This window comes from Arvicanthis niloticus, chromosome 5, assembly GCF_011762505.2.
Source record: "Arvicanthis niloticus isolate mArvNil1 chromosome 5, mArvNil1.pat.X, whole genome shotgun sequence".
NCBI classification, from domain to species: Eukaryota; Metazoa; Chordata; class Mammalia; order Rodentia; family Muridae; genus Arvicanthis; species Arvicanthis niloticus.
This window is the reverse complement of record NC_047662.1, coordinates 9,568,385-9,592,087: the sequence shown is the minus strand read 5'-3', so window position 1 is coordinate 9,592,087 and position 23,703 is coordinate 9,568,385. Positions and strand designations below refer to the sequence as shown.

General features: G+C 37.7%; 1 protein-coding gene across 1 annotated transcript in view; it reads left to right on the top strand.

The window, feature by feature from the left end:
* LOC117709600 (uncharacterized) overlaps positions 1-18,910 on the top strand; it is a 127,529-nt gene extending 108,619 nt beyond the window's left edge. Inside the window, 1 exon segment of the mRNA XM_076933779.1 lies at positions 18,163-18,910. Within this exon segment, the coding sequence (XP_076789894.1) occupies positions 18,163-18,910 (748 nt within the window).
* Positions 18,911-23,703: the final 4,793 nt, after the last annotated feature.

Genomic DNA, 23,703 nt, shown 5'->3' with positions numbered 1-23,703 from the left:
TATTTGCCTTATGACATTTTCGTTTCTGGGTGTTTTAAAATTTATTTTGGTGTTTCTAATCATTTATTGAGCTCGATTTTCATATTAAAATTGTTGTCCTCATTTCATTCAGACATTTGATATTATTTTCTTGCCCAAGAATCATTTTGTTTATGTCCTTTTTGAGTGGATTTACATGGTTTATAGCCTTTAATTCCTTTGATCATAACTCTGGGATTTCAGTTGTGAATCTTGGATATCTTATAAATTGCCCTCCTTAGGGAATATGTATAGGGTCAGTGGTTTGAGCCAAGAGCATTTTATTTTACTTCTACTTTGTTTCTGAGATTCTGTTCTGAGAATCAGAATTCAGAGGGATTGTTGTCTTTTGTGTATTTTTAGCCCTGGGCACTAGACTCGCATGTGAGAAGTTAGGCAGGATCACTTGTATCTGAAGGGTTCAGAACCCAGGTACAGTGTCCTACTACATCCACTTCTCCTCTAGATTGGCAGCAAGCTTGTGGGGAAGCTGTGCACAGTAGGTCCTGGGCATCCTGACAGCTGCAGTTGTGTGGAAAGCAGACTGCAACAGAGTTGGAGGAGTGGTTCCTGTTGGGGAGGGTGGGCACACCTCTCTGATCATGAGTTTAAGAAAAACAAAACAATAAAACCAAAGAAACAATCAATTGCAAGTAAGCAAGTAAGCAAAAATCCAAACCAACAAAAATTGCTGTGAAGAATTTGGAAGCTAATTAATTAAAAGATCCAGAAGTAGGTTGGCTTACAAGAATTGCATAACAGGAAGCTGCTGAATATTGGGCGGGACCAGAAGGAGTTGCTTCAAGAAGCCAGGCCTCAGTGACAGGAAGTTCCGCCATTTTAGCATCTCCACATACTTCAGCTGCCTCATGGTTAGGAAGTTGTTGTGGGAGCCTAGGACCGCGTGAGTACTTGAGATACCTGAAAACTTTCTCAAGCTGCAACTGCCATGCCGGCCTCCTAGGACATCCAGCAGTTGATCCTGTCACCTGCCAGGTCAGAGTTGCTGCTAGGCTGGGAAATGGGCAGGGGCAGTGCGGGGGTGTGGAGCGGGGTGCATTTTCTGCAGTCACCCTCAAAATTCTGTTGGAGGATATATTACCGTTGTCAGGAAGTTTGAGATCCTAGGAACTGGGTTTTATGGTGATGTTTTAAATAATTTTATGTTTGCCAGAATATTTTCTTCTGAAATAACCTTACAGATCCTCTGTAGTCTCTGTAGTTTGTACAAGGGATTTCTCTTCACTGAAGTCTTAAAGCTGCTCGAATTCAAATTTACCCGGGTTTCCTAACGTTTCTATTCCCTGGTTTCCATTTCATTACCTTTATTCGAGGGGCTTGAAAAGGCATTTGAGAGACCTTTATAGATAATAGTCATTTGAGGTACCTGTGCAGATTTGATTTATTGGAAAATATATTTTATTTTCATGCCTAAAGCCTACTTCTTTTTTCTATCCTGATATAGGTTATAAGCCACCATCACGTGGCTGTAAAAATCAACATTTACTGAGTAAGTTATACTCTTCATGAATTATAGGCTGACATATATGATGGCTTTCATATACATACAACATTCAGAAATATGTCTTCATAGGCTTAGTTATTAATGTTACACCTTAGGTTTCAATGAAAATGAAGACAGGATTGCAGTAAGGTATGGCTGAGGAGAAGATATATTGTAGGTTCTGTTAACCCTGAGTGTAGCCAGAGAAAACACACTTCACCATGTGGGCAAGCTTTATTAAATATCACATCCTGATCTAGAGATGGACTTTGGTCACAAGCTACTGAGGGTTTTAGAGGCCATTGTAGTTTCCCATGAAGCTTTATTATTTTCCTAAGATATGAACACTCAGCATTCCAAGAACATATGTGGTTCTTGTGCTGGTGGTGCTTAGAGGTTAGTTTTTGGCTTTTCAGTCTGAGAGAGAAAGCAGTCATAGTTATCTGGTTCAGTCCAGATTGAACCAGGTCATGAGCTGTGGGGGAGGGGGGAAGAGGTATTGAGGATGAGGTGGGAGGAGAGAGGGTTGGCCTAGAGAGAATCTGGAGACAAGAAAGAACTTAGGCAACAATGTCTGCATTTATATGTTAATAGCACCACTGTTAGCTGTTCTTGAATTTCTTTGAATGCTTTTAAGGTTCATCCCAGCATGCTGTGAGAGAATGAAATCTGGCCAAGACATTTTCATAGATATGAAACTTACTATGGATTAGGACAAAACTAGACAGCACCTTTTAAATAACTATAATTGCTCCCTTACTTAAGAAAAATGGCTCCATGGATCATGAAAAGCACCCTGCCCATGCACATCATGGTTTGTTGAGTTCTGCACTGTGGACTTCTTGCAGGAGTGGGAATGCTGAGATCCTGCAGTCAGGGCTTTTTTTGTTTGTTTTGTTTTGTTTTTTGTTTTTGTTTTTTTTTTCTGAGACAGGGTTTCTCTGTATAGCCCGGGCTGTCCTGGAACTCACTCTGTAGACCAGGGTGGCCTCGAACTCAGAAATCCGCCTGCCTCTGCCTCCCAAGTGCTGGGATTAAAGTCCTGCACCACCACCACCCAGCAGTCAGGGCTTTTTACACAGACCTCTAGTTGGAGAAGTTCAACAGTCTGTATTCTGGGGATCTCAATAGTTTTCTTGCAGTCTTCCTTGATCCTACTCCATGTTGCTTGGAAAATAACCCTGTATCTGTGTTCACTGTAAGACTGACTCTCACATCTCATAGAATAAACTGAAATCCTTAGTGAAAATGAGACATTTTCACGATATCTTCTCTTTCCTTCATGTTCATCTTTTTGTCAGGTGTTGACATCCTTCATTTTTATTCCATGACTAATTCCAGGTTCTTTCTGAATGATATTTTCCCATTTTCAGGTCTCTATATGCTCAGCCAAATCTGCATAACTGTAAATCAAAACTAAGAACCCTGGATGCTAAAGGCCAAGGCGACTCTGAGAAAGGATCCAGGTATGGTTGAAGGATTGAACAAAGGGTTGGGGTGGGGCTCACCTGTCAGTAGAAAGAGGTCATGAATTTGGTTTTACCAGATTGTATTTCATTAATGATTCCTGAAAACTTCACTGAGAATAATATTAGATGTGATGACATGGATGTCCCATAGTAGGCAGTGCAGTCAGGGGTCAGTTGATGTCAATATTTGATTAGTTTTGAGGCTCTGAAATAGCTGTTGTGTACTGAAAACTAAGTTTTTTTTTACCCAGACTGAAGTCAGTATCAGGCAATGGGTGTGACAATGGACATTTACACATGAAGCAAATGTCAATAATCCATCTCTCCTAGAGCCTGTGACCTTCTTTATTGGATTTTAGCCACATTCTCCGTTTAATCCATGTTTTTTTTTTTTTTTTCTTGTGAAGCTGGCCTCTGCTTGAACCAGAAAACCCTCTGTTACCCACAGATAGATTTGCCACTACTATACCAGTGGCCATACCTTGTTTGGCAGATTGAGATTGTAGCACACAGGATGCAAATCTAGGTTAGGCCATTGATAGCTGTGCCCTCTTCCCAAATTTGCATAACAGTTTTTGATACTAAGAATGCTGTCACCAGATACAAGTTGACAGAGTGAATGTTCTGATCTGAGTTGTTTCTCCAAAGAATGGCCACTTGCTTTTTGAATCACCTAATGTTCCACTCTAAATGTTTTCCTGTCCTTGAACTTTGGTGTTCTTAGTGATGCACTGTATTGCATTAGTCCTGATTAGAGGGGAATAATTTCTGTTAACCTTTTCTGAACTGTTTCCTTTAGTTTTGTGTCTCTTTGCCTTAGTATTGTGAGATATGTTTCTTCTTACATTTTAGAGAGCTTTTACCCTGAGCAATGTTAGATTTTTCAAATGTATGTTGTTGGGGACCGCACTAGCCCCAAGTTGGGGTGGCCAAAATAAATGTTGCAGCCCAGGCAAAATGTTGAGGCCCGGGCCGACCCACGTTTGGGTGGCCACTGTATCCCGGCCCAAGCTGCTGCTCCGGTCTGCAGGTCGGGGTTCAGCAAGAGCGAGGGTGAGGGCAGATTCTACCTAATGTCTGATGTGTATGAATCTCTCTCTCTCGTCTGATGTCTGGTTCTGTCTTCTATAGTCTGATTCTAAGCCACGCCTCTAAGTTACACCTTTAATCATGCCCTTAGGTCTTGTCTTTAACTCTGATCTCTATACTTCTAAGTCACGCACCTTTAATCTCAAGGTATCTAAACCAAGATTATCGGAGTGTTCTCAGCTGTTGTAGGCTATTGTAATTCAAGTTTCATGTCAGGGTATATGGCTCAAGATGGCTGCAAAGCTGATAGCCGCTTTCTGCTAAAAGTCGGCCCCCAACAGTATGTAAAAGTAACTTGTATTCTCCTATTCCAATTGATGTCTGGCAGATTTACTGTCTCTGTCTATTAACCTAGGCCTAGTCCTGTAAGCCTCTAGCCTCCATTCAGTCTTATCTATGCCAATAAGTGTTTCTGAGCTCTCACCTCCTCACTGAGCTGGAATCCTTTTTAATCTGTCACAATCATCACAACAGGTTTTGAACCTTAGAAGTCTCCTGAGAATCCTGGGCCTCATAATCATGAAAAGAATTGATTTCCTAGGTAGATTCTCTAGAGATTTAGGAAATTCAACTAGTAAATAATATTGTGCCTTAACCTCACATTATTTTAATTCATCATTTTTTTGACTGAAGCTTCCAGCTCGTCTACCTTTTCTTCAAGTCTGACATACTGTCTCCCAGAGGTTCTCTGTGAGTCATTATTATTTTCCTTACTGCATTTGCTTTTCAGGATATTTATTTATTTAATTTGAAAGTTTCTAAGCAACTATTGAACCAAATTTTCATTATCTCACATTGTTGTCTCGTTTCCTTCAGACATTTGCTATTATTGTCCACAAGTCAGAATCATTTTCTTCCTGTCCTCTTTTAGTTGATTGACATGATTTATAAGCATTGATCTCTTTGATCAGGACTTTGATTTTCAGTTCTGTATCTTGTATATTCTGTAAATTTCCCTCCTTAAAGGATACATATATTTTATAATGTTTGAACCAAGTAATTTTATCTTAGTTTTACTCTGTTTGGGAATCTGTCCTGAGCATCAGCATTCAGAGGTAATTGCCTTCTTTTGTGCATCTTTAGACCAGGGGGTAGACACACAATGTGAGAAGTTAGGCAGGATCTCATATATCTGAAGGGTTCAGAACCCAGGTGCAGTGTCCTAACTACATCCAGTTCAGGTCTAGACTGGCAGCCAGCTTGTGGGAAGCTGTGCACAGTAGTTCCTGTGCATCCTGACAGCTGTAGTTGTGTGAAGTCAGCCTGCAACAGGGTTGCGGGAGTGGTTCCTGATGGGGAGGGTGGGTATACCTGCATGATGAGATGAGTTTAAGAAAACAATGAAAACAAGCAATGAAGCACTAAGACAAAGAAAAACAAACAAACAAATAGAAACAGCAGAGAGGAACTGGGAAGCTAAGTAATTAAGAGTGTGAAGTAGGTGGGTTTACTAAAAACATGTAACAAGAAGCTTTTGAATATTGGGTGGATCCAGGAGTTACTCCAAGGAATCAATCCATAGTGATAAAAAAAATCCCATGATTTCTTGGCTGTTCTCATGGTCAGAACATCGTGGTGGGAGACTAGAGCCAAGCATTTGACATACCAGACAACTATCTTAAGCTACTGTTGCTGTGTGAACATTCTGGCAGTTAACAGTCAGCTGTTTGTCCTTGAACCTGGGTGTGGAGCAGGGGCTCATTTTCTGCAGCTACTCTCACTATTATGTTCCGAATATCTTACAGTCGTCAGGAAGTTTGAGATCATATTAAGAAATGAGAAACCTAAGCCAGCCTTGGAGGCCTAAGTTTATACCAAAAATCAGGTTTCAAGTTGAGAGGATATTTCTGACCAGCTGTAGCTGCCAAGAGTTACAGGCCCTGCTACATTCTTTCCTGAGTAGTTTGCCCTCAACAGATAGTGTTCCCTAGCAACCCTCCTTTTCCTGCATATTTTTCCCTCAGGAGGCACCATTCCCTAGCAACTCTAGCAACATTGCCTTGTGAACCAAAGGGGGATAATTGCTCCTCTTCAGTAAAAGCTCTTAATGGATGGGCAGATGTTCTCTAGATGCCAGGCCAGAGCCATTGTGGCCTTGGAGCCTAAAGCAGACCATTCACTTCAAAGGTCAACTTGCCATAAACCTCTTACCCAAACATATAATGGCAAAAATTAGACACCCCCACTTGTGTTTTTTTCCTTGAAAAAATTCCTTTCCCTAAACCATGTGGTCACTCAACTAACCTTTCCATCCTAAGCTGGAATATACCCCTCCTGTGAATTCCATCAGAGATGATTCTTGAAAATTATAGGGTTTTCATGATCTGGGCATAACACTATGGACTGGGGTTCATCTTTATGTTTAATTAATTTTGTGGTCTCCAGAATATTCTTCTGAAATAATCTTGTAGATTATTTGCAGTATCTGTGGTTTGTACATGGAGATTCTCTTTGCTAGAGTAGTAATAAAGTTCCCCAAATTCAGATTCACACATGCATTTTGTTTGTTTGTTTTATCATTTTTCGAGACAAGGTTTCTCTGTGTAGCCCTGGCTGTCCTGGAACTCACTCTGTAGACCAGGCTGGCTTCAAACTCAGAAATCCAACTGCCTCTGCCTCCCAAGTGCTGGGATTAAAGGCATGTACCACCCCTGCCCAACTCACCCATGCATTCTTAACTTCTCTTTTGCTCCATTTTTCATTTCAAGAGAGTAGCCTTTTTCCCAGGAGAATGACTGTGTATTCCTCTAGAGAGCTTTGTAGATATGAGTCATATGAGGATCCAGTGCAGATTTGACTGATTCAGAAAATGTACATTGTAAAGCACCATCATATTCCTGTAAATATTAACATTTGCTGAGTGAAGTCATACAGTCCATTAATTTTACACTGAGGTATATGTACTCGTTGATTTAAATACAGCCTTCAGAAATGTGTCTTCTTTGGATTAGTTATTTGTGGAACAAAAAAAAGTCAGGTCTTCTGAAAAGTCTGGCCGAGGAGAAGAAATATTGTAGCTTCTGTAAACCAGGAATGTCACCAGAGAAAGACCACTTCCACCATGGGGGCAAGCTTTATTCAATTACATCTTGACCAAGAGATAAACTTTGGACACATGCTACAAGGGATTCTAAAGACAATCAGATAAAGCAAGTTAGTTTATAATGAGAATTCATGTTTTCCTAATACATGCAACCAGCAGCAGTACTTTCAGGAAGGTACCTGGTTTTGGGGCCTGTGGTGCTTATGGGTTAATTTTGGACTTTACAGTTTGAGGGAGAAAACAATCAGAGGTATCTAGCTGGGTCCAGACATAACCAGCCCATGGGAGGAGTGGGAGGGGTATTGATGAAAGAAGTCAAGATAGAGGGGCTGGCCAAGAGAGGAACTAGGAGTAAAAAAAAAAAAAAGCACTTAGGCAACAATGTCCAGATTGACATGTTAATAGGCACCCAGTCAGCCATTTGTCCTGAGTTTCTTTGAGACCTGGCCAGCCCTAGTTGGAGACAGCTCTTGTTGGATTTCAGCTATCTTTATTGTGTTGGTCAAAATAGGTGTCTTGCAGTCTTTTTTTGCTCCTCTTCAGTGTTCCTAGGAAAAGGACTCTGAATGTATGTGACCTGTGTGAAGGAGTCTCATATCTTATAGAGTAAACTGAAATTCTCAGAGAAAAAGAGACATCATCTTTTCAATCTTCTGTTTCATTCATGTATATCCTTTGTCACATGTACTCATGTTTCATTTTTGATTCATGAAAAGTTCCAGGTACTTTGTGACAAATGTTTTCCCATATTCAGGTCTTCCTCTTCTCAGCCATATCTGCTCACAATTAAATCAATGGTGAGAGACCTGAATGGTAAGGCCAGAGGACTAACAAAGGATCTAGGTGTGTTACAGGATTGGACAAGGGGTGGGGTGGTTCTCCCCTGTCAGTAGAAGAGAACATGAACTTGGTCTTGCCTAATACTATTTCAATAATGCTTCTGGAAGTTTTCACTGAGAATAATAGTAAGTGTGGTGATATGGATTTCCCAGTATAGGCAGTGCGGTCACCAGTGAGTTTATTTCAATATTTCATTAGTTTTGAGTCTCTGAAATGACTGTTGCCCATTGAAAACAGTTTCTTTTACACAGACTGAAAGCAGCCTCAGGAAGTGGGTGCATGACAATGGCCATTTATACCTGCAGCAAATGTCAGTAGTGGATTCCCTTCTATCGCCTTTAAACTTGCTTATTGGATTATTCTGAATAATGTGTTCTGTCCACTGGAAATGTTTTCCTTCATTGAATTTTTTTTTTCACTTACACAACATATAACATTAGGCATTATTAGAATGGAATAATTATTGTTGAGATTTTCCGTAATGTTTACTTTTTGTTTTTCTATGCCTTTGTTATTCTTAGGTATTTTTCTTGTCTACTTACATTCTTGAGAGCTTTTGTACTGAGCAATGTCTAATTGTTACCATCAGGCTGTAAAAGTACCTTTTATTAATTGTTGTCTGGGAGGCTTACTGCCTCCATCTATTTACCTAGGCCTGGTCCTCTAGTCCTGGAAGCCTCTAGCCTCCATACAATCTTATCTAGTCCTAGTGTGTTTTCAGCCTCTGAAATTTCCTGTTGAATAAGCTCCCCATTTCTTGTTCCTTCTCAAGTCTTAACTGGCTGGTTCAACTCAGCTATTCAGGATCAAACTCCTCTCCTGACTGAGCTATTCATTCTGACTCCTCTCTCAGACACTGAATTGCTGTGCCTGGCCTTAAGTTACATCTCCACATGGTTCTCTCATGGGGTCTCCAGTAAGCTAAGGCTCCACAAGAGTTTTACAAAGACACTAAAGTTGTAAAAAAATATTGTTCAGCTGAGTTAAACTAAAAGATTATATGTATATGTATTAGAACCAGAGCTAAAAAGAGGACACTGTAAAGAATAATTATGACTGTGGTTATACACAAATGCATCACAATGAAGAAATGATGAGCTGTAGAAACAAGTGAAAAAATCAACATCTAGGTAAAAAAGTAGAACACACATCAAGATTGTGCTCAGACTGAAGCCAGAAGAGTTTCCTCTAACAGTGTCTGAGGTCTGAACACATTAGCATCATAGCATTCTCCTGTCCTTAGGCAAATTCATACTAATGCTAAAAGGATAATATTGCATAGAACACAAAGAAGAAGAACACTAGAAAGACATCATACAAAGCTGGTCTACCTCTACACCACAAGCTTGTAAACAGAAGCAAATATTTGAAAACAAAAATTATATTATGTATTATGTATATCAGAATATACACAGACACAGATATTGTTCATTAGACAGTGTTGTGAATGGTAATTAGTAGATATGATGACAAGTTTACAATACTGAAGAAATCCATGATATTTGTCATGCAACATGAGACATTGCATGATGTGTTTGTTCTGTAAGAAAGTACAATACACTTGTAACTACATGTACTGTGTCTGCAGTTCACATGAAATGAGGTGGATTCTAACTATGTTTTAACATCTAGGAAAGCTGACAACAGTTTTGGAACAGGTGTAAGCAGTCTGATCTCCACATCTATATTGTATCATGTGGTTTATATCGGTAAGAATTTTCTCTAGATATTGATGGGATAGATACTGTGCTGCAGACCTCTATTTAAAATCATTAAGTAATGTCCTGTTTAATGACTTTGTTCTTGCCTTTTTATTTTGGAAGTAGAAGTCTCTTCTTCTCCATGTTTCCCTCTTCCTGTAGCTATGTTTCATATAGGTCGAGATTTTGAAGAGTGGTCCTAATGGACAGATCCAGAGGACCTGCCTCGGGTGGGAAAGTTTCCTAAGGAGTGATGGAGAGTGGTAGAAGAATGAGTTTGAGTTCATGATGGAAGCAAGCTGAGAGCTCTGTCCTCTGCTGGAGACAGGTCTCTAGATAGCTCGATTTTGCAAATGGAAGCCAATTTTTTGACTTTCTGAAGCTACTTCGTTAGGAATCCAAATCCTGTCAATCATTTACACCAGGTTCTTACTGATTATCCTATAAGTCAGCATTTTGAAGCATTAGTCCCTTGACTCTTAGAAAAGAAAAGAAAAAAAATTAACATTTCATATGTAGTTTGCTTGTGTGTGCTTTCTGGTTGCCAGGTAAAGACATAGAGGCTATGTTTAAGTGAGATATTAGGTACCTGTTTTTCAAGTCCTTCATTAAGTTTGCTGTTGGAAATTGCTCTGTTCATAGATCTTGAACTCATAGGTGTGTATGGCTCTGTCTACTGAATGCTGGGGTTAAAGGCCTTTCCCGTTATACCTGGATGTAACCTTTTCCTCACGTAGAACTTATTTTTCCCCAGGCTGTTCTTGAACTCAGAAACCTGCCTTTCCTTTTAAACAGAAACAGAAAGCTTAACTGAGTGGGATTTTGTTCTGAGATCATCACTTCCTCACTTCCTGGTGATCCTTTATTACTTGCACCATGAACCTTGTTTTTATTTAACTGTTTTTTCCCTTTACTGTCTCATTAGTGCAGCTGCTTCTGTTCTTTCAGGTCCATGGATCCCCTAATATAATTCATATTGTACCTTTATGTTTTGCATTGTTGAGAAATCCTCTAAAGAATAGTTCTTATACTAATTTATATATTCTTCAACTCATGTTTTAAGAGTTCCATCCCACAGCCTTAAGTACTGTCCTGAAGGTCACAGCATCAGCATTTTTCTGGCTGTATATCAGACACACTGTACTCATTGGAACACTGTTGTTTCTTATTCCTATGTAGACATTACCATTGGAGCTCTATGTAAGTACTGCTGCACTGTGATGAGTTAGTTTGAATGCTTTGCACATCCTTGTCTCTCTTCTAAAACAATTGAGTGATGACAGCTGTCTTTATTTTTTGTACTGATAGGTTTAAGATCTTGGCTATTGTCTTCAGTAGACTAAAGAATGTTCCTTCTGTTCTCACAATATACAGAGCTTTTCTAGTGATCCTCTGTGATATTTTGTCCCAGGCATTTTATAATTATATTGACATGGTTGTGAGCCTTCTCTCACTGTTCATATTTTGAACCTTGTCTTGTCTGGCTTGTGACTCTTGAAATAGTCTTGCATCTCTGGCATAAAATCAAGTTGAGTTCACTTTCTCCATCCATTAGAGAGAAGCTTCTTTCAATGTATGCTGGTGCATATGGACTGTTACTTTTCTCTTTGTACATTTGAGAATTTAGTGGTGCATCTCTTTAGTCCTCTACAATGTTTGAAGAAACACTGAGTGCCTTGGTGTCAGCACTTCCTTATTGTCTGGCTTAATGTTATGACATTGAAAGTTGACTTGTTGAATTGTTTCTAGAAAATTATCATTTTCCTCATCAATTCTCATTATTTTATATGATTTTCTACAGTATTCCATTCATCTGCTCTTTCTAAGTGTCAATCTAAACTTGTAATCCAGGGTCATAGAAAGAAACTATGTACCTGTTAAACACCAAGAAAAATATTTGACATGAGAGAAACATAAGATGAAAGAAATACTTAAAATGTGCTGCATATTTGCTGATACCATGATCATGAGCACTTTTCTTTTTTTTTTAAACAATTTTTATTTATTTATTTATTTATTTATTTATTTATTTATTTATTTTGGTTTTTCGAGACAGGGTTTCTCTGTGTAGCCCTGGCTGTCCTGGAACTCACTCTGTAGACCAGGCTGGCCTCGAACTCAGAAATCCGCCTGCCTCTGCCTCCCAAGTGCTGGGATTAAAGGTGTGCGCCACCACCGCCCGGCTAGCACTTTTCATAGTAATAATATCTCAAAAGTCAGAATGAGTTCTTATGTTTTTATTTATGTGTAAACACATGTATGTATATGTATGTATGTATGTATGTATGCATATGTATGGGTATTTATGTCAGGAGACCCATGCCAATCATTCTTACTTTCATGTAGAACTAGAACATATGTATGAGATAGAACCTTTGTATTCCAAGACAACAGGACACAAATGGAAAAGACATATAATTTATCTTCCGCATAGAATGATCTAGACTTTCATCAAAGACTCGGATATTTTATTCTAGTGTGATTAATAATGAAACTCCATTCAATTCTAGAAATCAGTTTAGGCACGAACCAGATATTTGTCTTTGACTCTAGTCCCAGGAAGGTGCATTTTCAGTAATTACCCTGAGTGTTAGTGTTCTACAGCAGGATAACATGTGTTCTATGTTTGTGCCTGGTAATTTCTGAGGTTAGAAATAGTTCTCGGGTTATACTCATATCAGGACACAAATAATCACATGCTGTCATGTCTGTAAAAATGTTGTAAAGATAGCTGGTATCGTTTTCCTTTTAATGATTCTTTTAAAATATGGCTTACCATTGTCTGTAATAGAGTCATATTTCTTTCATCTTTGAATTGTTCAATCCTTGATGTGAAATTTCAAGAATTCCAATCTTTGTTCCTCACACAGCACCTAGGAGAAGACAAACAAAAAGAATGAGTGCTTCTTTCATAAACACTCCAAAGGTCAGTGTCCTGTCCACATTTCTTAAAAATCCTGTTTTTTATTCAATCTATTCAAAAGATTAATTATATGTGAAATGTGATCTAAGGGCTTCTTTTCTATGATCTTCATTTTCCTCTGTGATAATGAAAATGATTTTTTTTCATGTATATAACATCTTCATATTTCTGCTGGATTTTATACTGTGAGGACATAAAAATTCCCATGGACTGGAGACCTGCTGGTTTCTAACAGCATCTATTAAAAATGATTCTCAAGAATATATTGATGGGTATTTTCTATATTGGATAAAGTTTTGTCCTTTTATATTACTGTGGAAGTAAGGTCTCTTGTGTCACATCAATTGTATTTCATGGATGGTCTGATTTCCAGACACAAGCTTGTGAATGTGGATATGGAAATACGTTGAAATTCGCATCACTAAGCAATATGTGGAAGAGTAGAATTTATAGAAGAGTAAAATTCTGAGGGACCCAATGTGTTGAATCCTAACAGTAAATGTATTAGCTCTCTAGAGGCACAGATGATGGATGGAAATTGTCTTTCTTTTGCCAATGATGTGATTGTGAGCTGATGCAGATTTCAGTATTCTGACAACTCTTTTTGACATTTTCTGTCACACAGTAATCATTGACATGTTGAGACCTGGAATCTGTTTGTTTCAGCAGAGATACAGCTCCTGTGGTAAATTCTCAGTATAGAAATGTCTATTTTCCTTTCTTTATGATTTTAATCTTCAGAAGTGGTTCTATGGTCTTCACCTTCTTTTTCACCACATGAAATACATTAGTGAGAATTTTCTACGGGGCATTACCTTGGTGCTATATATAAACCCTTAATTTTCAAACATAAATTAATAGTTTTCCTAAATTTTTTTGTTTGGTTCTTTAGCAAGAAGAAGCCTTGATAGAACCTGTGTTATTCTTGTATATCCAAAGTATGAATTACATAACTGAAGGGTTGTAGCAATGATTCTATTTTTCATTACAATACAATTTTAAGTATATAAGTGTTCATCTGAATATTTTATGTACACTGAATTATACATTATGCTCCTAAAACCCTTAGTGCAGCACTAATTCCTGCTGACTGACGTCAGACATAGCAGTGAGCTGCAATATGTTTAGAAAGAATGAAATTATGTTTCTATGGAAAAGCAGCAAGTACCTTTACCTCTTAGTCATTTTTCCATGCTCAGGTTTACATTTTTGAGGCTCATTTGTAATAGAGACAATATATAATCAGTGTATTATAGTTTTCATGAACAAAGGAAGAATTATAGATCATCTCTACAATTCTGATACATAAGTGGTCAAATACTGAAGAAAATTAAATAAGGTTGAAAATAGAAGATTGAAATTTTAAATAGTTAATATTATGAGGAATAGTTATTAAATACTCATGAAGAATTAGTATAATTCTCCTTCAATTTGAAAATGAAAATTTTATCAACGAAAATAATTCTACTTCATTGGAATGCATTGCCACTTATGCCACTTATTCAGACATACGTATCTAGTCAATCTGTAATGAAAGACCATATGGAATTTATGAAATATTTATTATATTTATTGATTATGCCAACTTCTATAAAATATTGAATATTTTAATGCTCTCAAATACTGGTATTACTACTTTATTGTTTTGAATAAATTCTCATAAAATAACTTCCCAAAGCATTTGATTTTCTGCATAATATGATATGTTGAATGTTTGCCCTGTTGTGTCAGTTTTTGTCAGTTTTACTCTGTTTCAGAAAGAATTCTGACATTTAGTTCATTCATTAATTCTGCATTTCATATTCTACCAGTTTGATCTAGAAAGGATGTAATGTTCTACTTAGTCCTCAGATTGTTACATGGATACGTTGTAATACAGACAAGTGAGATGCATCTGTACACAGGAATAAGCAAGTGTCCACATTTTAGCAGTTGTGCATTGCAAAATTTGAAAGCATGTTTCTTGAAATCATAATTTGACAATCTATGATGTGGCATTGGGATTTTATTTGAAATCAAGCCATATTTCATAAAGTTACGTTGCTGCATCTAGATATCAAATGTATATGTTACATTCTGTAAATGATTACTGCATTTGAAATAATTATATTGAAAGACTCCCGAAAGGGTAGATCCTCACCCAAGTCTCGGGATGTCACAGCCACCCAGTAACTCACAAGACACTGAACTCAATGCAAACAGCAAGAGGCTTTATTTTGGGATCATTCCACTGAGGCTGAGACTTGTAACCCATGCAGGGGCAGAGGAGTGTTGGCCCAGAGGCCAGGGGAAAAGGGTATTTAAAGGAAAAAAACCACAAACAAGGGGGATGAGGGGGAAACCAAGGAAGAACATCATAAAAATAGTGGAAAGTCTCAGCCCATTATTTAGTCATGTGGGAAACACCCTGTACATGCCTTTTGTTTTTTTTTTTTTCAGGAATTTAATCTTGCTCGACTATCGACTTTATGGTTAGCCAGTTCTTAGAACCTAGAACTCCTCAACCAGCTGGCCTACATTTTTGGCTCAGGTCAAGGGGTCATAAAAACTTTCTATGTCTTTTATAAATTTTCTATACCTTTCAATATCATGCACTTTAAGAGAAATAGAAATACAAGGAAGTCTATGAGTGTCTTATGAAGTAGTTTTTATTATAGTTAAAGTTCATTTGTCTTCAATATGTGTTGATTACCTTTGCCTGAATATATGCATATGTTCTGTGTATTCCTCCTGCCAGTAGTCATCAGAAGAGATCACTGGATTTTAAAGAACTAGTTTTAACATTCCATTGTGTAGTGCATTGTGGGTGCTGAGAAACAAATGTCATAATAGAGGACTTTAAAAGATAGTCTACAAATCAAACTGCACACAAAATTTTCAAATGCAGTGATAGTGGCCAATCTTTCATTTATTGCTAAGGTCTTAGTAAGCTAAAGAAAATTTACAAAGGTAAGAGCCTTTCTAAATGGGAACATTCTAGTAAGTCATTGTATGGATTGTCTGTGGAAGAGCAGCAGTTCATAACTTCAGACACTTCTCCATAGAACTTTTTGAAAACATTCATGCTTCAATATTTTGTTCAATCATTTGTATCACAAAGTATATCTTAATTAATTCTTTTTTAATGAAGGAAAGCTTTTGATCCAGTAGGAAATAAGTAATTTTCTATTCCAGGGTTCATTAACCTTTAAGGATGTGGCTGTGGACTTCTCACTGGAGGAATGGGAATGTCTCGATTTTGCTCAGAGGGCATTGTACATGGATGTGATGTTAGAGAATTACAGGAATCTATTGTTTGTGGGTAAGAATGTACTTCTTCTTGACATCCTGATTCTTTCACTGAATGTTCCCATTTTGTGTTCATGCAAACTCTCTGAAGTGTCTACAGACCCCCAAAAGAGGGAAAATCGTAATTTTTCTGGTTAAAATCATAATCTTTCATTGTATTTTTTTTACATCACTCTGTTTTCTTTGGAAGAGTAATCAGTGCAATATTCTCTGAGCTCTCTCCTTACCACTAATCTGCTTAATTCAAGTTTTTCAAGTTCAAAAATATAAATATTCAGAACATGGAATTATATTTCTATACATATAATAGTTGTAGTATTTTAATCTTACTATTGCTTTAAAATGTTCCCTCATTTATGATTTTAAAAACTGCAAAAGGCTTCAAGTGTATATAGAGCTGGTGTTATGGAGAAATTTTTTATTTACTTTTTGACAATTGGTTTAGTTCTGGGACATGATTTTTTATCCTTTCATTTAGGATGCTGAAATAAAACTATTTACTGCTTTTCATGTCAATGTCAGTTGCATCATGAATATATACTTAACCGTAGCTACACATTGTCACTCTGAATCAAATTGTAACCATAATATTAGTGATACATTGTTTAGAAATCTACTTTTTCATTAGATCGATCACTTAATTCATAAGATCGATCACTGATTTGTCCTAGCTTCTGCAAGGTACAATCTTCTAATTTTTTATTGGTAATGTTATTTACATTTCTTTTCTTTTTTCTTTTTTTTTTTTTTTTTGGTTTTTCGAGACAGGGTTTCTCTGTGTAGTCCTGGCTGTCCTGGAACTCACTCTGTAGACCAGGCTAGCCTTGAACTGAGAAATCCACCTGCCTCTGCCTCCCAAGTGGTTATTTACATTTCAAATGTTTTCTTCCTTTTATGTTTCTTCTCTGTAAACAACCTTCCTCTGATTCCTCCCCCTACTTCTATGAGAGTGCTCCTCCACCCACCCCGCAATGCCCACTCACTGCACTAGGATTTCCCTATGCTGTGTCACTGAGCCTTCACGGGACCAAGGACCCCAACTCTCATTGATGTCAGATATGGCAATCCTGTGCTACATATATAGCTAGTGACATGAGTCCCTCCGTGTGTACTAAAATCCTTAGTGATTTTGTCCTTGGGAGGCCAGGAATATCTGGTTGATTGATATTTTTGTTCTTTCAATCGGGTTGCAAATTCATTCAGACACTTCAATCATTCCCCTAACTCCCCTATTTGGGACCCATTGTAAGTTCAACTGTTGGCTGCAAGCATCCATTTATGTTGTTCAGGTGCTGGCAGAGCCTCACAGGAGACAGCAATAACAGGCTCCTGTCAGTAAGCACTTAATGGTGTCAGCAATCCTGTCTTTGTTTCTTGTCTGCATGTGGAATGGATCCCCAGGTGGGGCAGTGGCTGAATGGACTGTCCTTCCGTCTCTGATCCACTCATTGCCCCTGTATTTCCTTTAAGCAGGAGCAATTATGGGTTACTATTTTTGAGGTGGGTAGGAGATACAATATTAAAATAAGTTTTAGAAGGCACTTATCATTTCCTATCATTTGATATAGGTCAGATTTGAGGTCCTTCTAAGGATCCATGTAATGATAAAAAAAAACCTCTTGAGAGCACAAGTCCATGAGACTGTAGAACTTCAGCCAACACTGGTTATTGAATCACTTCATACTCATATAAGTAATGCCTGACATCCCTAATTGAACTTTTTTTTCAGAAAATCACCCCATATGCGGAAATTATAAGAAGGTCTTAGATGAAGACACACTGTACAGTGTCCATGAGCCTGTGAATATCCAAGAGAAGTCTTCTACATGCAATGAACTTAGCAAAAGGATTCATGAATCTACCCAAAGTACACCTCATAAAACTAACCTCAGAGATGCATCTCTTCAATTCTCAAACCTAAAGATACCTAAAACTGGGAACACCAAAGATGTTTGCATGTATAAAGAATGTGCAAGCAGTTTAAATGTATGTTCAGTAATTAGTCTCAATCACGGAATCCACATAGGAAAGAAAGAACAGAATAGAAATACAGAATTTGATGAGGTTTTTCTCTCTAAACATAAACCATTGGTAAAGAAAAACTGTAGTGGAGTGAAACTTTACAGAGGTAGTGAAACTGACCAGTGCTTTACCCAGAGAGACTGTCTTCAAAGTCAGGAGAGCATCTATCCAGGAAAGAAACCTCACAAATGTAGTGAATGTGAAAAATGTTTTAAACAAAAATTCAATCTTAAGATGCAGCATAGATTTCATACAGGAGGAAAACTTTACAAATGCAGTGAATGTGACAAGTGCTTTGCCCAAAAATCCCAACTTAGTATTCATCAGCGAATTCATACTGGTGATAAACCTTATAAGTGTAGTGAATGTGAAAAATGCTTTACTGTGAAAGGCAATCTGAGAATTCATCAGAGGATTCATACAGGAGAGAAACCTTACAAATGCACTGAGTGTGACAAATGCTTTACTGAAAAAGGTAAACTGAGAATTCATCAGCGAATTCATACAGGAGAGAAACCTTACAAATGCACTGAGTGTGACAAATGCTTTACTGAAAAAGGTAAACTGAGAATTCATCAGCAAATTCATACAGGAGAGAAGCCTTACAAATGCACTGAATGTGACAAATGCTTTACTGAAAAAGGCAAACTCAGAATTCATCAGCGAATTCATACAGGAGAGAAGCCTTACAAATGTAGTGAGTGTTACAAATGCTTTACCCAAAAAGGCAATCTGAATATTCATCAGAGAATTCATACAGGAGAGAAACCTTACAGATGTAGTGAATGTGACAAATGCTTTCCCAGTAAATCCCATCTTAGTACACATCTGAGAATTCATACTGGAGAGAAACCTTACAAATGTAGAGAATGTGACAAATGCTTTACTGAAAAAGGCAGTCTGAAAATTCACCAGAGAATTCATACAGGAGAGAAACCTTACAAATGCACTGAATGTGACAAATACTTTAGCCGTATAGGTAGTCTCAGAAGGCATCAGAGAAGTCATACATGAGATAAAACTTACAAATAAGGTGTTTGTGACAAATGCATTACCCACAATATCAATTCGTGAAATTATCAGAGATTTTACACATTATAGAAATTTTATGACTGAAGTAAATGAGACAACCCTCTACCAAGAAAAATCATCTTAAAATTTATTAGAGAATACTTAAAGGAGGGAATACTTTTTAAATATATTTAAAGTGTAAATCCTTTACTTTTGGCAAAACTGTTAGAATATAACAGAAAATTTATACTGGCTAGAATCTTAACAAATGTAGTGCATGCAGAAATATCTTTCACTTCATTTCATGTCAATGGAAACATCTAAAATATTTTAGTGGGGAAAGATTTTCTGTTTGGAAAAATGTGGCATATGTTTTTTCCAGGGTGTTTTCTGTGCAACATTTGAGGCTCTACATTAGAGAATTAGTACAATCATGAAAAACTTGAGATCCTTCATGCAATGTTCAAGTCTTAAATAATGTCAACTATTTATGCTTGGTGCAACTCTGAAAATGTGACAAGGTAGGATAGTTTTCATTAAACTTTTTCTTGTTCTCCCTGAAATAATAAGTAAGGTGTATGATAGACCTCAAAATATGTAATAAAACTGGCAGCATTATGTTTATTTTATTCAGATGAACAAACTCAGACAAGTTGTACTTAAAAGAGTGTTGTACAAACCGAGCTACAGAGACTACATGTTCTTTATCGTATATTATACCTACATATGTGAAATACATTTCAAGTATCCAGTATTCATGATTCTTATCAAATGTTGGTTTTATAAGGATAAATGCTGACTATAAGACCTTTGTGCTCAGCAACTCTGTTCCCATTGTCCTATAAATAAAGCTGAATGATTCAACAAGTTTGACTTGGTTGTTTTCAGTTTGCACATGGGTTACTTAGATGAATATACGTTGCATCTTTCCAATAAATGTCTTTCATAAAGCATATGCTGAAGACGTGAATATTTTCTGCAAACCTGTAATGTAAATGATACAGTAGTGATTATCAACAGGTTAGTAACAGCCTCTTTGGATTGGAATGTCTCTTTCAGGGTGATGCTTAAGAGCCTCTTCAAACACATATTTCTAATGCTCTTAGAACTTAAAAATCATTCATTCAATTCCAGGTTCATCTAGCAACATACGAATAATTAAAATTGTGTGTCAGTGTTGGGCATTACAAAAGTTAGAAACATTGGATTAGAGATAATGATTGGTGTTAACTAAATAGGGAAGATTCTGTGCAATATTCCAGGCTTATTGCCATAGTAGTACTCGGTTAAGTTAGAAAGACTTGAAACAGAAACATGTAGAGACTTTCAGAACCTCAGCAATTAGTCTCCTTTCTCTCTTGATTTTAAGAGAGTATAAGATAAATGTCTACCAAAAAATAAATGGAAAAATGGCTTAATAGTTTTCAGGGAGCAGGCGGTGGTGGTACATGCCTTTAATTCCAGCACTTGGGAGGCAGAGGCAGGCAGATTTCTGAGTTCCAGGCCAGACTGGTCTACAGAGTGAGTTCCAGGACAGCCAGGGCTACACAGAGAAACCCGGTCTCAAAAAACCAAAAAAAAAAAAAAAATAGTTTTCAGGGATAATCATTCAGACTCTGTGCTTTGATTTCCATGCTAAAATTTTACATATATGAGAACATACACCCTGAACAAAAACACAAAATCTCACTATTCAGGTATTATCTTCATCTTAAATTCATATGTAAGTCTGTTCATACAAATATCATGATCTGTAAATATTTAAAGGATTATTTTTTGTGTAGTAGATGAGATACATGTTCATGCACAGTTTATAAATCCAAATATCCTGGAAATACATTTGGAATTACCTTTGAAAAATGATGCGGAAAAATCTTTACTCCAAGCTGATGCATTGCATCAGAATATTTTAACTAAATTCAAGAAGGCTCTGAAAATTATTATCTAAGAAAAATGTAAAGGTTAAAATGAACAAATCCATATCACTACATATTTTTCTTGATTAGAAAAATAAGGATATTGTTCCACTTGTGAGAAACTGCTCAGTGATAAACTTGTTCTCAATATTGGAATTTGTTGAAACAGGACCTCATTGTTAGTAGAATCTAACTACTAGTAGAAGCAGTAGAGGCCCTGGCTAGCAAATGATCATAGGTAATTTCTGTCAATTGCTGTATCAGGAGTGTTGAAGCTCACACACCATGCAATTTAAAGTTGTGTGTCTGGAATATCCCTTAGCAGTTTTTAAATTGCAACCAGCTGGAGAATCTCTGGTGATTCCAATTTCACATGTTCAATGGATTTAGACCTTACTGCTTGATGTCTTAGAGATCATTATACCAAGTATGCTGAGATTTCCAGTGTCATTGAAGAAATTCAAATAGTGCACAATGAAAACACATCTTACCTCCCACACAATATGATTGTCTTTATTCTATAAACATTTATACACATACTGTTTGTCTACTGAACAGAAAGCATATGGTTTGAATGGACAAAATAGGTTCAGGTAGATTCACTATTGGAGTTATGTGGATGGACACGTACAGTTTGAGAAAGATCAAGTCCCCTCCTCCAGTCTGAGGCCTGCGGGTAAGTGCACCCAGGAGCCCCCCAGACACATTCTGGGGGATCCATAGAACCCATAGCCAGCGCTAGCACGCCCCGTCCGCCGCTCGCCCCTCCTGCAGTCTGAGGCCTGCGGGTAAGTGCACCCAGGAGCCCCCCAGACACATTCTGGGGGATCCATAGAACCCATAGCCAGCACTAGCACGCTCCTTCTGCTGCTCGCCCCCCCTCCGGTCTGAGGCCTGCAGGGTCTGAGTCCCAGACCAGACCTCTACCAGGTCTGCAGTTGTGTGGACCCCGGATTCCACCTGAGACATACTGGAAGGTCCGCTCAACCCAGAGCCACAGAGGAACAACTGAACTCAGAGTGTCAGACAACATACCCTGAGATATCCAAGAGGAGACACTGCACCCAGAACAGCAGACATCTAGCTGTACTGCTACCTTGGAGGCACCATATCCTGAGGCATCCTAGAGATACCACTGTAATCAGGGCAGCTGGAAAAAAACCACAAAGACATCTGGACTCCTAGAAGACCAAACAAAAGCGAGACAACTGGAAAGACAGGCTTCAATCAGAGACAGAAGTACAGGTAGCACTAGAATTAACCAGATGGCAAAAGGCAGGCGCAAGAACGTAAGCAACAGAAACCAAAGTTACATGGCATCATCAGAACCCAGTTCCCCCATCATAGCAAGCCCTGAACACCCCATCACACCAGAAAATCAGGATTCAGAGTTAAAATCACTTCTCATGATGATGATAGAGGACTTTAAGAAAGACATAAATAACACTCTCAAAGAACAGATAGAAACCCTTAGAGAGGAAACACAAAAATCCCTTAAGGAATTACAAGAAAATGCAACCAAACAGGAGAAGGAATTAAACAAAACCATGCAGGATCTAAAAACGGAAGTAGAAACAATAAAGAAATCACAAAAGGAGAACACCCTGGAGATAGAAAACTTAAAAAAATGATCAGGAGTCATAGATACAAGTATTACCAACAGAATACAAGAGATGGAAGAGAGAATCTCATGTGCAGAAGATACCATGGAAAACATAGACACAACTGTCAAAGAAAATGCAAAATACAAAAAGCTACTAACCCAAAATATACAAGAAATCCAAGACACAATGAGAAGGCCAAACCTAAGGATAATAGGAAAAGATGAGGGGGAAGACTCCCAACTTAAAGGACCAGTAAATATTCTCAACAAAATTATAGAGGAAAACTTCCCTAACCTAAAGAAAGAGCTGTCCATAAATATACAAGAAGCCTACAGAACTCCAAATAGTTTAGACCAGAAAAGAAATACTTCCCGCCACATAATAGTCAAAACATCAAATGTACAAAACAAAGAAAAAATACTAAAAGCAGTAAGGGAAAAAGGCAAAGTAACATATAAAGGCAGACCTATAAGAATTACACCAGACTTCTCACCAGAGACCATAAATGCCAGAAGATCCTGGACTGATATCATACAGACCCTAAAAGAACATAAATGTCAGCCCAGACTACTATACCCAGCAAAACTGTCAATCATTATTGATGGAGAAACCAAAATATTCCATGACAAATCCAAATTTACACAGTATCTCAACACAAACCCAGCACTTCAAAGGATAATTGGTGGAAAACTCCATCACAAGGAGGGAAACTACAACCTGGAAAAAGCAGGAAAGTAATCTTCCAAAAACCGTAAAAGAAGGTAGCTACACAAACATATCTCCACTGCCAATAACAAAAATAACAGGAAACAACACTCATTTTTCCTTAATATCTCTTAATATCAATGGACTCAATTCTCCAGTAAAAAGACATAGACTATCAGACTGGATACGTAAACAGGACCCAACATTTTGCTGCATTCAGGAAACGCACCTCTGTGGAAAGGACAGACACTACCTCAGAGTAAAAGGTTGGAAAACAATCTACCAAGCAAATGGTCCCAAGAAACAAGCTGGAGTAGTGATTCTAATATCAAATAAAATCAGTTTTCAACCAGAAGTAATCAAAAAAGATAAAGAAGGACACTTCATATTCATGAAAGGAAAAATGTACCAAGAGGAACTTGCAATTCTCAACATCTATGCCCCAAATGTAAGGGCACCCACATACATAAAAGACACTTTACTAAAACTTAAAGCATACATTGCACCCTACACAATAATAGTGGGAGATTTCAACACCCCACTCTCAGCTATGGACAGATCATGGAAACAG